General features: G+C 44.2%; 1 protein-coding gene across 3 annotated transcripts; it reads right to left on the reverse strand.

Annotated features, from left to right (window-relative positions):
- Positions 1–3676: 3676 nt before the first annotated feature.
- On the reverse strand, positions 3677–16912 carry LOC311102263 (26S proteasome non-ATPase regulatory subunit 2). 3 transcript variants are annotated; one of them, XR_014609985.1, is made up of 21 exons: positions 16730–16912; positions 15724–15780; positions 15324–15488; positions 12284–12405; positions 11577–11801; positions 11208–11366; positions 9219–9363; positions 8734–8794; positions 8482–8628; positions 8127–8233; positions 7852–7979; positions 7575–7662; positions 7154–7418; positions 6852–6997; positions 6494–6577; positions 6161–6329; positions 5577–5671; positions 5346–5472; positions 4887–5005; positions 4027–4576; positions 3677–3892 (listed from the first exon to the last, which is right to left on the reverse strand). XR_014609985.1 is itself a non-coding variant. In XM_084143545.1 (20 exons), exons 1-20 carry the CDS (start codon positions 16832–16834, stop codon positions 4394–4396), a joined length of 2697 nt encoding a protein of 898 aa, XP_083999671.1. In that variant the 5' UTR covers positions 16835–16909; the 3' UTR covers positions 3677–4393. The 3 variants fall into 3 exon arrangements, 1 of the variants encoding a protein (XP_083999671.1); XR_014609986.1 differs by having other exon boundaries at positions 4048–4576; positions 16730–16901; XM_084143545.1 differs by having other exon boundaries at positions 3677–4576; positions 16730–16909.
- Between the last annotated feature and the right edge of the window lie 77 nt (positions 16913–16989).

Consider the following 16989-nt stretch of genomic DNA (forward strand, 5'->3'; position numbering starts at 1 on the left):
AGATGGAAACCAGTCTCTGTGGCAACTACTATACGGAAACGGATAAGCATTTGTACCATTTCAGCCGTAGGGTAGCATCTTCGTCATGTTGTGTCATCCTCTGAGCATGAACATTATGCATGGGATCCAAGGATAAACGAACTTGCCAATGTGGATCCTACCACATTGTCCATGCATCAGTAATATATATTCTCAGTAAAACGAGATCCCACAATATATCCCTCTGTCAAATGACAAACGCCACAGTTAAATACAGTTGAAGTCGGAAGTTTACATACACTAAGTCGCTCTGGATAAGAGGGTCTGCTAAATGATGTAAATGTAATACACTTAGGTTGGAGACAATAAAACCCGTTTTTCAACCACTCCACAAATTTCTTGTTAACAAACTATAGTTTTGGCAAGTCGGTTAGGACATCTACTTTGTGCATGACACAAGTAATTTTTCCAACAATTGTTTACAGACAGATTATTTCACTTATAATTCACTGTATCACAATTCCAGTGGGTCAGAAGTTTACATACACTAAATTGACTGTGCCTTTAAACAGCTTGGAAAAATCCAGAAAACGATGTCATGGCTTTAGAAGCTTCTGATAGGCTAATTGACATAATTTGAGTCAATTGGAGGTGTACCTGTGGATGTATTTCAAGGCCTACCTTCAAATAAAATCAGCCAAGACCTCAGGAAAAAAATGTGTAGACCTCCACAAGTCTGGTTCTTCCTTGGGAGCAATTTCCAAATGCCTGAAGGTACCACGTTCATCTGTACAAACAATAGTACGCAAGTATAAACACCATGGGACCACGCAGCTGTCATACCGCTCAGGAAGGAGATGCGTTCTGTCTCCAAGAGATGAACGTACTTTGGTGCGAAAAGTGCAAATCAATCCCAGAACAGCAAAGGACCTTGTGAAGATGCTGGAGGAAACAGGTACAAAAGTATCTATATCCACAGTAAAATGAGTCCTATATCGACATAACCTGAAAGGCCGCTCAGCAAGGAAGAAGCCACTGCTACAAAACCGCCAAAAAAAAGCCAGACTACGGTTTGCAACTGCACATGGGGACAAAGATCGTACTTTTTGGAGAAATGTCCTCTGGTCTGATGAAACAAAAATAGAACTGTTTGGCCATAATGACCTTTGTTATGTTTGGAGGAAAAAGGGGGTTGCTTGCAAGCCGAAGAACACCCTCCCAACCGTAAAGTACGGGGGTGGCAGCATCATGCTGTGGGGGTGCTTTGCTGCAGGAGGGACTGGTGCACTTCACAAAATAGATGGCATCATGAGGAAGGAAAATTATATGGATATATTGATGCAACATCTCAAGACATCAGTCAGGAAGTTAAAGCTTGGTCGCAAATGGGTCTTCCAAATGGACAATGACCCCAAGCATACTTCCAAAGTTGTGGAAAAATGGCTTAAGGACAACTAAGTCAAGGTATTGGAGTGGCCATCACAAAGCCCTGACCTCAATCCTATAGAACATTTGTGGGCAGAACTGAAAAAGCGTGTTCGAGCAAGGAGGCCTACAAACCTGACTCAGTTATACCAGCTCTGTCAGGAGGAATGGGCCAAAATTCACCCAACTTATTGTGGGAAGCTTGTGGAAGGCTACCTGAAACGTTTGACCCAAGTTAAACATTTTAAAGGCAATGCTACCAAATACTAATTGAGTGTATGTAAACTTCTGACCCACTGGGAATGTGATGAAAGAAATAAAAGCTGAAATAAATCACTCTCTACAATTATTCTGACATTTCACATTCTTAAAATAAAGTGGTGATCCTAACTGACCTAAAACAGGGACTTTTTACTAGGATTAAATGTCAGGAATTGTGAAAAACGTAGTTTAAATGTATTTGGCTAAGGTGTATGTATACTTCTGACTTCAACTGTATGTGGGCCATGTGCCGCCTTCAAAACAACAGAACTCAAATCTCCGACTTCAGTGCATTCAAGACAACTGGGAATTCGGTGACTAAAAACGACCACTGACTGGACAAATCGTTTTGAATGGTCAACCAAGTCGGAAACTCGAATCTTTTTAGAGCTCCGACCTGAAGATCACTGACGTCATTATTCGACCTCTTTTTTCCGAATTCCCAGTTGTCTTGGAAGCACCAAATAACCACAGTGTTAGCTAGCTACAACACACAGCCGTGCAGACTGGGAAGGTGACAAAATGATGCATCCTCAACCATCTAACTACCGGTACTTCAACTATAACATTACCACGCTTACGAAAAAAGATTGCAGTCAGAGTGCAGTATATTAACGCACTGCCGTATAACTGCAGTATGTTGCAAATACTGCTTCCTAAATAAGTCGACTTCAGTTACTGCATTTTTACGTGCAGTTTCAAAACGACAATATTTGTTTAAGGGCAGGAACGATTGGGTTCAATGACCATTTCTCAAGAATAAAGTAAACTGATATGGCATAAAATTTGCTACCGAAAACAAGTAATCATTAATTTACATTTCAGTCATTTAGCAAACGCTCTTATCCAGAGCGACTTTTCATACTGGCCCCCCGTGGGAAACGAACCCGTTGCAAGCGCCATGCTCTACCAACTGAACTACACGGGGCCATTCACCCACACACCGAACAAATTATGGGACAGTTTCTCATAACGTTAACTAGCTAAGCTAACAACAAATCCAACTAACGTTAGCTAGCTACCACAAATCATTACCAAAATGTCAAGACAGTTAGTTAGCCGGCTAGCGCTAGCTACATATAGTAGATTACTTACCAGAAATTAGCTAAACGTTTTTGAAGGGTATTAGTTAGCCAGCTAGCTAATAAAGGGATTCAAATGGTTGTTTTCGGTTCTGTCGATCTCCTGCCTTCGTCAATTCTCCTTAATAAGATAACGTTTATCACCTCCTAGGAAGGGGGTGTCCTATCCCTTTTTGGGGTGTGGGTTGGTTGGGCTAACAGTGGCAAAATCACAGTCTGGGAAAGGAGACACAGCTCGAGCCCCCAGATCGATCTACTGGGTTTAATGTCAATTTTAAAAGCGCGGATTGTCTCTTGGTTTCTCACACAATTCTGAATTAGCAAAGAGTATAGATGGAAACCATAACATTTACCTTTCTCTCCTTCAGTCCGCAGTCGGACGGAATGGGCGGTCCCGGAAGCCGGTAGCCAAATTCCGGTTTAATCAGTCATGTGACAGGAACGCCGGTGTGATTCTAGCTACACGTTTTAGTTAAAACGACAAACTAATGTGCAGTACAGTATTCGTGTAATATTAAACTAATTCATACACGCACAATAAAACAAATTCATCACTACGGTTAGATGGTTGCTTTTGCTCGCATGGGCATGGCCAGAGTCTTGTCTGTGATGAGGTCAGTGTGCGGTCTGAAAAATTAATCAAGATATGTCAAATGTATCAGTGTTTAAATGCATTTACTTAACTTAAATGTGTATTTCAAATGTTCCATACAATACATACAATTGTCTGCAACATCCAGCAAGTAAGTATTCAGAACCTCTGCTGCAGTGAGGGTTCATGACCAACCTCACCTCAGTACCTCTCCACTGCGCAGTTTCATAATTAGCCATCCAGATCTGCAGGCTGTGTTATTAAATGTCATTAAAAAAAAAAGTATATTTCAGAAACTTGTCCCTCAGATATAACAGACAAAGAACAGACCCAGTGATAGACAATTCCACCAAGTGGATCTGAAACGTTTATTATTTTAACCTTTTACAGTACTGTAACAAAACCAACAAAAACTGAATGATGAGGACACATTTTCCATGCTCTAATTACAAAAAGTAGGTTATCATGGGTGGGAAAGAGAAACCGGTTGTACTATTGTGGGAGATTGACTGAGATTGTTGTTCATCACTAGGGCTGCATTTACACAGGCAGCCTAATTCTGATATTTTTTCCACTAATTGGTCTTTTGACCAATCAGACCTGCTCTGAAAATGATCTGATGTCATTGATCAAAAGACCAATTAGTGGAAAAAATATTAAAATTGGGCTGCCTGTGTAAAAGGTAGCTTTGAAGGCTGAATGAGAAACAGGGAGATGCTGATCACAGTTCCCTCCTGACAGCTGACCCTAGATCAGTTATATATTTGTGGAGCCTGAAAGAGCTGGTTTAATGTATTTACCAGGAACTGATCCTAGATCAGAACAAATAAACCAATCTAAGAGTGTGAATGAGGTCCTACTCCCTGCTCCAGTCAGTTTGAACACCCAGAACGCAACCATATAGTTTCACAGATGGAGAGAAGCTGTTGACAAGAGAAAGGGGTAGGCCTTCCTGGCTCTTTTCTGACATGGAATAAAGTAGTAAAATATGTGGTCTAAAAGAGCCAGGGAGGGCTACCAATGTGGGTACCAGGGGAGGACAATAGGGGGCAATCTAGGCATCGTAGTTGGGGTTCTTGCGGAGGATGACAAAGCCCTCCAGGATAGGGGTGACAGGGAGGTACTCCTCTGTGGCCAGCTCTGCCCTCTCTCCGTGAGCCAGGAGCACCGGCGTGGTGTGGGTCTGGAAACCTGTGATGGCTTTGGGCTTACCGGCCTGGCCAACCACGTCCACCGCCTATAGACCAATTACATACATGAACCATGAGGCCAAGTCCACTCTACCATCTTATGGCATTACATCCTAATCTTGAGATTAAAAAGCACTTGCACATCTAGACGTTACTTTGCATTAGAGATGTTCAACCATAGTTAAAATGAAAGGAATCTCCAGCACATTTCACTTGCAAAGCATTGCGTCATATCGTGCTGACTTTTCGGCCTTCGTCACACCATCTAGCTACATCCTCAACTAGCATTATATTTTGAATATGAAGCTAATCACCCAGGCTCTTATTAAAGAGCATAGTGTGAGCAGCAGTCCTTACCTGTCCCACCCTGACGGACACGGGCAGCGGCCTCAGCTCCTCGTCGAAGGTGACCAGCATACGGGGCTGCATGGCAGCCACCAGGCCATAGAGAACGTAGTGAGACTTCCCCAGGATTACTGGAGCACACACAGGAAACAGCAGGGGGTGATGTCAACACAAACAGCCAAACACTCAGACCCAGGTTAAGACATTCAGCAGACTTACTAACCAATATAAAAGGAGGACAATGAAACTAGCTGGGCAAAGGCCAATGCCATTCAGGAGTTGAACAATTGCTAATTGTTTTCTATGTGGAATTTTCCATCCATACATTGAAATTCAGTTCACTTCCTCAAATGACAACAGAAATGGACATCACCCCCAACCCTAAAACACAAGGATGTGGAAATATGGGGGGGAGGGAGAGGCAAATAAAAAGGAATGGTGAAGTAGGTAGAGCAATGAGAAAGGACTCACTGTTCTTAACGTCAAGGAAGGAGACGAGGACAGTGAGTAGTCCGGCCACGGCTACCTGACTCATCAGCTGCCTGTCACTGTGGTACGGACACAGCGTCAATGTCCCTTTACCCAGGTGAGTCAGACCCTGTGGACATGGCACAGAGCAAGCGTTTAGAGACACAGAGACACATACTCTCTCTCTAACACACAGGTTAGAGTGCCAGAGCGGAACCTCTTTTTGCTACCCACCTGTGCCAGTCGGACCATGAAGAGGTTGTTGGGGTCTTTGGCATGGTACTGAGCCAGCTGCCTCAGCATGGCAGCCAGGCGGGCATTGTTTGTTCCTGCGGACAGAGAGATGGAGCCGTGAGTCCTCATGGCAACCAACCACAGCTTGAGACGCAGTCAGTATAGAAGGTCTCATACTTTGTCATCTGGCACAGTGAATTCACAGCTTTACGGTCTGTTTCTTATTCAAGGACAAGGAATAATTACAGAGGAACATTGTGATAACTTAGTGAGGCAAATCAAAATAACTTTGAACATCTCAATATACATTTACATTTACATTTTAGTCATTTAGCAGACGCTCTTATCCAGAGCGACTTACAGGAGCAATTAGGGTTAAGTGCCTTGCTCAAGGGCACATCGACAGAATTTTCACCTAGTCGGCTCGGGGATTAGAACCAGCGACCTTTCGGTTACTGGCACAACGCTCTTAACCACTAAGCTACCTGCCGCCCCAATATAATAATGAAGCCACTGACTGATTGGGTTCCAGACAGCAGGCACACAATAGAGCCCATTAACCAGTAATGCCAGGGCCCACTCACCGCTGCCCACCATGCCCATGGCAAAGATGGAGTTGTGGGAGACCTCTGGGTCAGCATCATGGGAGAACTTGCTGAGTGTGTCCAGGATGTTGAGGCGAGGATTCGACACGGAGATCAGGGCCAAGGCCAGAGGCACCGCACGCCTCAGAGTAGGCTCTCCATACCGCAACTAGGAGAGTGAGTGAGGTGGAGAAGGAAAACACAATGGAGAGAGAAAGAGAAAAACAGTTTGACGTGGGATGGTCGGATCGAGTGAAAGAGACAGGGGCTAAATCAATGTCCTGAAAATGTGTTGAAGCCAAATGGAGTGAACAGGTCAGAGGTTATACTGACCAGGTGTCCAAACGCCCGTAGTGCCATCTCTGAGCCAATCTCTTCTCCCATGGCAATGAGTGCAATACCCAAGACAGCCACACCCTGGGAGGGGGAAGCAGAGAGCAGATTAGTTAAATATCAAATCTTCATTCATACCACTCATTTGATTATATTTAACATTTTGTCATTTAGCAGACACTCTTATCCAGAGCGACTTACAGGTGCAATTAGGGTTAAGTGCCTTGCTCAAGGGCACCAACCGATTTTTCACCTAGTCGGCTCTGAGATTCAAACCGGCGACCTTTCGGTTACTGGCCCAACGCTCTTAAAACGCTAGGCTACCTGACACCGCTTCATTAACAGAAGCCTGGCATACCTGGTGGGAGCCCATGTCGGCTGCACTCTCCTTCTTGTCTTTGTCCTTCTTGTCCTTCTTGTCTTTTTCCTCCTCCTTCTCCTTGGCTTCATAGTGCTCACTGCAGATGTGGAGCAGCTGCTGCACCTTCAGTACGTTACCAGAACCTGGCATGGCGGGAAACAAGAGATAAATACAGGAAAGCCATCTCTTGTAAATCCCAATGAGATCACCTGTATAAATACATTATATGTCAATCAAATAAAAAAACAAAAGACAATTGGGAGACAAAATGATAAAGCTGGAGCTATGATGAGACTGACCTGCGTAGGCACAGACGTCCACCAGTGTGTTGGCGAAGCTGCGGAAGGGCTCAGGCACCACCTGCAGCGCTGCCAGGGTGGTCTCAATGGCCTCCCCTTTACCCAGGTGGTTGAGGCCCAGGCCCAGCGGCAGCCAGCGGGCATATGTGTCTTTCAGCTCCAGCTCACTCTTCTCCATGATGGTCTGGACGATGGTGGAGGTGACGTCACCATTACACGAGCCCACCGCGATCATACCGCACGCCAGCGCGGTCACACCTGCCACCTGAGTGTGTGTGACAAGACACGTAACATGGGACAGTGAGCTGGGTTTAATGAGTGTGGATGTGTACTTGACTTAAACCCAGACAAACTGTGGAACTACACACACACACACACACACACACACACACACACACACACACACACACACACAGAGTACCTCCATGCTGGACTTGGAGTCTACCATGACGGGCAGCAGCAGAGAGAGGACGTCCTCGCGGTTCGAGCCAGCGTACGCCAGGCCCAGGCTGAAGATAGAGGGGAAGGTCAGGGGGACAAACCCTACCTAAAACAAGTACTTTTCACAGGCAGATATTACACTGTGCTAAGAAAGGACTAAACAGACCTCAATGAAGGTCTTTCATGTGTAAGAGGTGTCAGGCAGTAGTGGCTAGGGGTTGATTTGGGACTGAACACACATTTCCTTCTCTCCTTACCCGAAGATGGCTCCTATCCGCATGATGTTGCTGTTGTGGAGGACGTAGTCTGACAGCAAGGCCAGGGCCGGGTCACACTCGTTCCTCACCCCAGAGTTCACTATGCCACAAGCCAGGAGGGCCCCCGACTACAGGGAGAGAGAGGAGGGACGAGAAAGAGAGGGAGACATATCTACATTAATAGGATGTTTAGGGCTTTTCTGGATGCTGTGAAGGTTGCGGGGAGGAGGTTTTAATGCAGGGTGTTTGGTAAGAGTGTCAGTGTGTGTGCTGACCTTAATGTAGTCCTCTGAGGAGTAGAGGTACTTGTCTATCTGTGTCAGACCACCGTCCACATCCCACAGCAGGATCATCCCCAGAGAGGCTGCAGCACTCATCATACCTGGAGAGAAACACAGAATTAGCATCAACATTTACACAACAGCAATATGTTATTTTTGTTACTGTGCTTGCAATTAAGGATTAGCAATGAAGGTGATACATTAAGTTGCTGCTAAGAATCCTAGATTCATGAGACTGGTATTCACTGTCGAACCCCCAAACATTAACAATTTTCAGTCAAATGCCCCAAATGTGAATCATGAGCCCGATTTGAAGACAGGGATGGGAGACTGTGTGTGGGTTTCTCACCATGATCTTTGTTCTTGTACAGCCATTTGTTGCCGTCGTCTGTGAGCAGCTTGTCCTGTCCGAACCCTGCGTTGACGAAGCCGTTGACAAACGAGGAGGCCAGGTTCATACGAGCAGAGTCCACCTGGGAACCACTTCCTCCAAACCCTGACAGAGAGAAGATGGCATGATGAGAGGGAGGTTGAGGAAAGAGGAGTGTGATATAACACGACCAGGACAATTAGTGTGCTGCTGTAGTGAAGGAGAACTCACGGTTGTTCTCCAGGTGGGTTTTGTAGATGTCATCTGGGACTTTGGGTTCCATGATGTCCAACTGTAAAGAAAGGGAACAGTGTGTTACTGGCTCGCTTCATCTCTTTCACTAATTGGTTTATTCACTAGACCAGCCAGCAGTTCATTATCCTCCAGCCTTATCTCTTCTCTCACTCTTTGCACCATTATCCATTATTCTCCCACCCTGACCCCCACACAACTCTTTCACTCGCCTCTTAGTACCTTCTTCAAGCCTCCTCCATTTCCCCCCCTCAACAATATCAAATAGAGAACGGTCCTCTGACTCATCTCTACACGTCCTCTCTCCTTAGCCCTACTCTAAACACCTTCTCCCCCTCTCCAACATACACTCAGTCCCCACTGTCCCCACTCCTGCTCTAAACAGTCTCACACTCTTCCAACCCACTCCCCTCTCTCTAGTAGTCTACCCATCAACCCTCCTCTAACCCCCCCTCTCTCCTCACCTCTCGGGCCAGGGCCAGGAAGTTGCTGTTGAGCTGGACGTTAGACATGATCTCCGTCAGGTCCTCGTAGTCCTCCACGTCCTCGTTGAGCTCCAGGAACATGCCGTGTCGGCCCAGCATGAAGGCCATCTCCTTTTGGATCACGCTACAGGAAACACCCACTAAACGGTCAACTCTTCAAGCACATCATTAACTACGGAACACACTGCTGAATGCATTCCCAATGACGGTCAGTTGAAAATGTGAATAATGACTAGAAAGAAAACTGTTTACCACTATAGGTTATACAGGGAACTGCCAAAATAAGGGAAACACCAACATAGTGTCGTAATAGGGTGTTGGGCCCCACGAGCTGCCAGAACAGCTTCAATGCGCCTTGGTATAGATTTTACAAGTGTCTGGAACGCTATTGGAGGGATGCCATTTATTCCATGAGAAATTCCATAATTTTGTGTTTTGTTGATGGAAAACGCTGTCTCAGGTGCCGCTCCAGAATCTCCCATAAGTGTTCAACTGGATTGAGATATGGTGACGGAGACACACACACACACACCTCTTTAAACCCCCTATGCTCCTTTGAGACCCCTCTTTCAAAGTCACTAAGATCTCTTCTAGCCATGGTAGCCAAAATAATGGGCAACCCTAACTAAGCATGATGAGATGTTTTAATTGCGTCAGTCTAACTAACATAATAAAACAATCCCCATCCAAATCCCCCAGTTTAAGCTAGAGATATGTTCGTTTTTTTGCATTAGATGCATCTCAATCCACCTCATCCGCCGATGTCGCACGTCCGCATCTGCGGTGAAAGGTGGCAGAGCTAGAGCGGTGTTGGTCAGACCATGAGACATCCCAAAAATCTTCTCACATAAACGTCTGTAGCAACCTACTATGACCACTCAATGGAAAGGGGAGAATCTCATGAACACGATAGTGTTCTCCGTTTTGCTCTACGACCCCCCCCCAAACCCCCCAAGTACATGGGAGTCGTCTGAACGTAACCGGTACCGGTTTTTTATTTTTATGAATGGAAGTATGAAGGTAGGTAGGTTTGTGCCTACCCAAAAAAAAGGGTTAAATGTGTTTTTTTTTAAATATACATTTCCTGAGCTTTTTTTTACCTCCTAGATATAAGACAAACACTTAAAAAACTTGTTTGTCTTTTTTTGCCATTTATGAATGTGTTATTCAACGAGTTTCTCTGGTCTATAGTAGTAAAAGGCCAAATTCAATATTTTATTTAAAAAAACACATTGTTTTCAATACTTACAGGGGTCCGAACATTTATAATCAAATAGATAAATGATCTATAGTATGACCATTTTAAAACAATTCCATATGTCAGCTTAGAACCACCCCTCAACAGCTTAGACTTTTAAGAATTAATCAACTTTGGAACCACACCTGTGCTTCCATGGAAGCACCTGCTTTCAATATACAGTGATCCCTCGCCACTTCGCGGTTCACTTATCGCGGATTCGCTATTTCGCGGATTTTCATAATGCATTTTTTTTTTTTTTTTGGTGCATTGTGCTCTGCATTCTGATTCGCTAAAAACTCACTCCCGCTTCTTGTATCAAAACATGCTACGAATTGTGCTATCATTTTGTCGTCTCGTGCAGTTATGTGTACGTACATAAAACAGCTTGGCAAATTTACATTAAGTTGGCCAAATTATCTTGTAATTTCGAACATCTTCTAAACCCATAATGTCGACGAAACGGCCTACACGTGAGTCACTGTATTTGTATACATGTAATAGTTGCTAATTGTAAAAAAAAAAAAAGTTTTATATTTCGCGGATTTCACTTATCGCGGGTCATTTTCGGAACGTAACCCCCGCGATAAACGAGGGATTACTGTACTTTGTATCCCTCATTTACTCAAGTATTTGGCAGTTACCTGTAGGTAGCACTTTTTGCCAAAGTGTTGCTGTGAGATAATTCAGTGTGAGAGAGAGTGCAGCGAAGGTGTTGTGTCAGTCCTTACATGTCTTTGCAGGAGGTGAAGATGTTCTCCACCAGTTCCACATCGTTGAGCATCAGGGCCAGCCTCAGGGCCTCTGGGTAACGGTTAAACTTCCTGAAGATGTTCAGGGAACACTTTAACAGGGCAGAGTTCTCTGGCTCAGGGACGTAGCTCACACAGCTGCAATGGAGAGAGAGAAAGAGAGAGATGACAGAGGGGTTTAGGATTACTGATGAGAGGAACTTCCTTTAGTCTCTTCAGGCTGCTGTTAGCACACTACAGGTATGTTGAGGCAGAAGCAGACTGTGGTACAGGTGTTTGAACGTGTCTGTGTGTGTGAAGGTACATATGTTTGCCCCTCATGTGGTAAGGTGTGTGTTGTCCACTCACCTGGTGAGGTAGAGGCAGACCTTGGCGTATGCATTATCATCTATGTAGAGCTCCAGCATCTCTAGCCTCTCGATCTCCATCAGCAGGTCACAGGCCTCGTGCTCAGCGTTGTGGGCCATGTTGTAGGGCACAATCTCCTTCACCAGCTTCAGCAGAGTTTCCTGTTGCGTCTTATCACTCTCCTCAACCTCCTGCCACTCCTTGGCCACCTCGCCCGCCAGGTGCCTACACACACACACAGAGTTTGGGTCAGACTAGGACCGGGATGATACCAGTTTCGCGGAAATGAAAGAAAACACAAAGCAGATTTAACTTCTTTAGGAAACAGCCCGAATGTTGGAAACAAACATCCTTACGTTGTCATCCAGACACACATTTATTTATTTTCCAAGCTATAGCACACAATATTTGACACACAGCAGGTTTTTAAAGAACCAAAGTGTCAGTCTGCTTTGTGTTTGCATTTTTGCCAGGCAAAAAAATATCACCATACTGGTATCGTCAAAGCCCTAGGTCAGACCAAACAAACTGCCTACTCCTGCCAGGTATGGAATGACTGAGGTGAATCCTAACTTCCATTTCAGTCTAATTTTTACTTAGTCTTCCATTGTTATCAATGCATGACTAAGTGAAAATTCTACTTAAGTAGAAGGTAGGATTCACCCGTGTGTGTTGTTAGACGTTTGAATTGGTGTCCCGTATCCTACCTGACGTATTCATGTCCCCAGGACGCCAGCTCCTCCTGGGAGCCCAGCAGACGGTACTTCAGACACTCCCGCTCCCCACTCATTGTCATGGCCAAGACCGACACTACGTCCGCACAGAAACTCTGCAAAACAAAACAGACAGGAGTTAGCTAGACGTTTCTATAATGACATTTATGATGGGTCCATCTGAACATGAATCCCTAGTGCCATCCAGATCTGCGATGTCCAATATACTAGGTACAGTTGAAGTCAGAAGTTTACATACACTTAGGTTGGAGTCATTAAAACTTGTTTTTCAACCACTTCACAAATTTCTTGTTAACAAACTATAGTTTTTCAACTGCTCTTAAACACTAGTAAAACTAAATGCATGCTCTTCAACCGAATGCTTCTTGCACCCGCCCACCCGACTAGAATCACTACTCTCGACGGGTCTGACCTAGAGTATGTGGACAACTACAAATGCCTAGGTTAGACTGTAAACTCTCCTTCCAGACTCACATTAAGAATCTCCAATCCAAAGTTAAATCTAGAATCTGCTTCTTATTTCGCAACAAAGCCTCCTTCACTCATGCTGCCAAACATGCCCTCGTATTACTGACTATCCTATCGATCCTTGACTTCGGCGTTGTCATTTACAAAATAGCCTCCAACACTCTACTCAGCAAATTGGATGTAGTCTATCACAGTGCCATCCGTTTTGTCACCAAAGCCCCATATACTACCCACCATTGTGACCTGTACGCTCTTGTTGGCTGGCCCTCACTAAATATTCGTCGCCAAACCCACTGGCTCCAGGTAATCTATAAATCACTGCTAGGCAAATCCCCGTCTTACCATAGCTCACTGGTCACCATAGCAACACCCACCCGTAGTCTGCGCTCCAGCAGGTATATCTCACTGGTCATCCCCAAAGCCAACACCTCCTTTGGCCGCCATTCCTTCCAGTTCTCTGCTGCCAATGACTGGAACGAACTGCAAAAATCTCTGAAGCTGGAGACTCTTATCTCCCTCACTAACTTTAAGCGTCAGTTGTCAGAGCAGCTTACAGATCACTGCACCTGTACACAGCCATTCTGAAATTAGCCCACCAAACTACCTCATCCCCATATTGTTATTTATTTTGCTAATTTGCACCCCAGTATCTCTATTTGCACATCATATTTTGCACATCTATCTTTCCAGTGTTAATACGAAATTGTAACTATTTTGCACTATATTGCCTTACCTCCATAACTTACTACATTCGCACACAATGTATATATATTTTCTGTTTGTATTTTTGACTTTATGTTTTGTTTACCGCATATGTAACTCTGTGTTGTTGTTTTTAAATCGCACTGCTTTGCTTTATCTTGGCCAGGTCGCAGTTGTAAATGAGAACTTGTTCTCAACTGGCTTACCTGGTTAAATAAAAAGATAGTTTTGGCAAGTCAGTTAGGACATCTACTTTGTGCATGACACAAGTAATTTTTCCAACAATTGTTTACAGACAGATTATTTCACTTATAATTCACTGTATCACAATTCCAGTGGGTCAGAATTATACATACACTAAGTTGATTGTGCCTTTAAACAGCTTGGAAAATTCCAGAAAATGATGTCATGGCTTTAGCCTAATTGACATCATTTGAGTCAATTGGAGGTGTACCTGTGGATGTATTTCAAGGCCTACCTTCAAACTCAGTGCCTCTTTGCTTGACATCATGGGAAAATGAAAAGAAAGGTTCAACCTTGGGAGCAATTTCCAAACGCCTGAAGGTACCACGTTCATCTGTACAAACAATAGTACGCAAGTATACCGCTCAGGAAGGAGACGCGTTCTGTCTCCTAGAGATGAACGTACTTTGGTGCGAAAAGTGCAAATCAATCCCAGAACAGCAAAGGACCTTGTGAAGATGCTGGAGGAAACAGGTACAAACGTATCTATATCCACAGTAAAATGAGTCCTATATCGACATAACCTGAAAGGCCGCTCAGCAAGGAAGAAGCCACTGCTACAAAACCGCCAAAAAAAAGCCAGACCATGGTTTGCAACTGCACATTGGGACAAAGATTGTACTTTTTGAAGAAATGTCCTCTGGTCTGATGAAACAAAAATAGAACTGTTTGGCCATAATGACCATTGTTATGTTTGGAGGAAAAAGGGGGTTGCTTGCAAGCCGAAGAACACCCTCCCAACCGTGAAGTACGGGGGTGGCAGCATCATGCTGTGGGGGTGCTTTGCTGCAGGAGGGACTGGTGCAATTCACAAAATAGATGGCATCATGAGGAAGGAAAATTATATGGATATATTGATGCAACATCTCAAGACATCAGTCAGGAAGTTAAAGTTTGGTCGCAAATGGGTCTTCCAAATGGACAATGACCCCAAGCATACTTCCAAAGTTGTGGAAAAATGGCTTAAGGACAACTAAGTCAAGGTATTGGAGTGGCCATCACAAAGTCCTGACCTCAATCCTATAGAACATTTGTGGACAGAACTGAAAAAGCGTGTTCGAGCAAGGAGGCCTACAAACCTGACTCAGTTACACCAGCTCTGTCAGGAGGAATGGGACAAAATTCACCCAACTTATTGTGGGAAGCTTGTGGAAGGCTACCCGAAACATTTGACACAAGTTAAACAATTTAAAGGCAATGCTACCAAATACTAATTGAGTATATGTAAACTTCTGACCCACTGGGAATGTGATGAAAGAAATAAAAGCTGAAAGAAATCACTCTCTACTATTATTCTGACATTTCACATTCTTAAAATAAAGTGGTGATCCTAACTGACCTAAGACTGGGAATATTTACTAGGATTAAAATGTCAGGAATTGTGAAAAACTGAGTTTAAATGTATTTGGCTAAGGTGTATGTAAACTTCCGACTTCAACTGTATCTATCCTTGTTTAATTTTCTGTATCTCCAGTAACATTGTAAAATAAATCCATCCTGATTTTCTGCTTATAAAGTAAAAGCAGACAGGGAAAGGAAGCAATACAGTGGTTGAGACAGTCTTCTGTTTTCCCCACTCTCACAGTTAGCCATTTAGCACCTTGTTCTCGCCAGGCGCCATGCCCTCGTAGATCTCTTTGAGCTTGCCATAGTGTGGCCGCAGGAACTTCAGGGGCTTAGGCACAGAGGTCATGGAAGTGGTTGAGGAGCGGATCTGCCTGCGCAGCTCCTCTAGAGCAGGCCGGTACAGAGACGTGTCCGTCTCCTGTGGGTGGGTGGGTGAGAGAGAAAGGGGGTGGGGTGTACATTGCATAAGTACAAAGAATGTTATTTTATATGCATAATCACCAAAGACTTAATGCAGTGTGTGTAAATTACTGACTCTCCATACTAATGCCCTATGTACAGTAAAAAAGAATAATGTAATAAGCTATAGTCCCAGAGAGTCCAAAGCAAAACCAGACTTGAGGTTTAGCAGTTCTTGTGGTAGTGGTACTCACACCAAGTCTCTCCACCATCATCTCCAGCTCTTCTTGCAGTTGTTTGTCCTCATCAGACTGGAGAGAGAATAGAGGAACTGACATTACAGTATGACAGATTCAACATGCCATGTTGGGAAATTGAATAACCGAACCCTGCACAGTAAACAGTAAAAGGACTGTTCTTCCAACAGGAAACTGCAATAAAAGGCTCTGCAATTTGCTAACTGCTAGATATTGGAGCATTCTGTCATACACCGGTCCTATACCATTGTCGACTGATGGTAGGGTTGCCCTGATAACTAGCTATGTAGGTAACGTTGCCTCCATTTTTATTGTGTCTGAAATTGGCTAATGTTAATGTACTCGCTAATAAGTTTAAAAACCCATATATGTAAATAACTAGCTAAACAAATAACACGTAATAACTAAACCCACCTCGCAATCAAAGATCACTGATCATGACAAATATTGGTAGCTACACTGACGGTCTCAAAAATACAATCTGATAACGACAGGCAGGTTAATTTACTGCAGTTGCAAAGTTACTAGCTACTGTACTGTACTGTAGCTAACCGTTAACCAGCTAACAACATTAGCGAACTGAGATAGCGAACTGTTTACAATGCAACACTAACGTTATTTAGCTAGCTAACGTTACATTATTGTAACTTGGCTGGCTAACTACTTCGCTAACTTTTAGATTACCTATCGGTAGTTAATTTCACTAACGTTACCTAGCACCGGCTAGCACAGCCAGCTAGCGGCTATGCTAACGTTAGCTAGGTGTATACGTGTTTTATAGCTCGCTTTCAGTCGGACACAATAATCTTAATTGTTGGCACCTCGTACTTAGCCAGCCATGACATACTTTTCATCAATAAAGGGGACTCAAATAGTTCGTTATTATTTTGAATGACAACGCTTTCGGCCTGTTCAACCATGTCAACCAGGCAGTGAGTGACTCAGGCAAAAACGCTGCTCTGCTTCCCTTGTTCAAGATGTTTAGAAAAGTGCCCCAACTCACCAGTTCTTGCTCTTCTTTTTTATCCTTGTCCTTCCCGGTGGGCTTAGTCTCCTTTTCCTCGGTCTTTTCGGACTGCTTTTTCTCTTTATTTTTTGCCTCCTCCATAGTTGCTGTTTTACGAAATTCGGCTACCGATAAACTGAACAACCGGAGACGGTGTGCACGGCTTCCTCTCCTTAGAACCGTGGCAGTTTGCTGACATCGATAGTGTTCTACCGCCACCTACTATGCGGGAATAATATTGCACCAATCCCTACTCT

The sequence above is a fragment of the Coregonus lavaretus genome, assembly GCF_964263955.1.
Source record: "Coregonus lavaretus genome assembly, chromosome: 26".
Taxonomy (NCBI): domain Eukaryota; kingdom Metazoa; phylum Chordata; class Actinopteri; order Salmoniformes; family Salmonidae; genus Coregonus; species Coregonus lavaretus.

Excerpts from the sequence above, each read along its gene's own strand:
- LOC311102263 (XM_084143545.1), bottom strand. The coding sequence starts at position 16,834 with ATGGAGGAGGCAAAAAATAAAGAGAAAAAGCAGTCCGAAAAGACCGAG. Across the intron at positions 12,406-15,323 it reads TGGCGCCTGGCGAGAACAAG|AGTTTCTGTGCGGACGTAGT; the intron begins GTGCTAAATGGC and ends TTTGTTTTGCAG. Across the intron at positions 7,980-8,126 it reads CCTCAGAGGACTACATTAAG|TCGGGGGCCCTCCTGGCTTG; the intron begins GTCAGCACACAC and ends CTCTCCCTGTAG.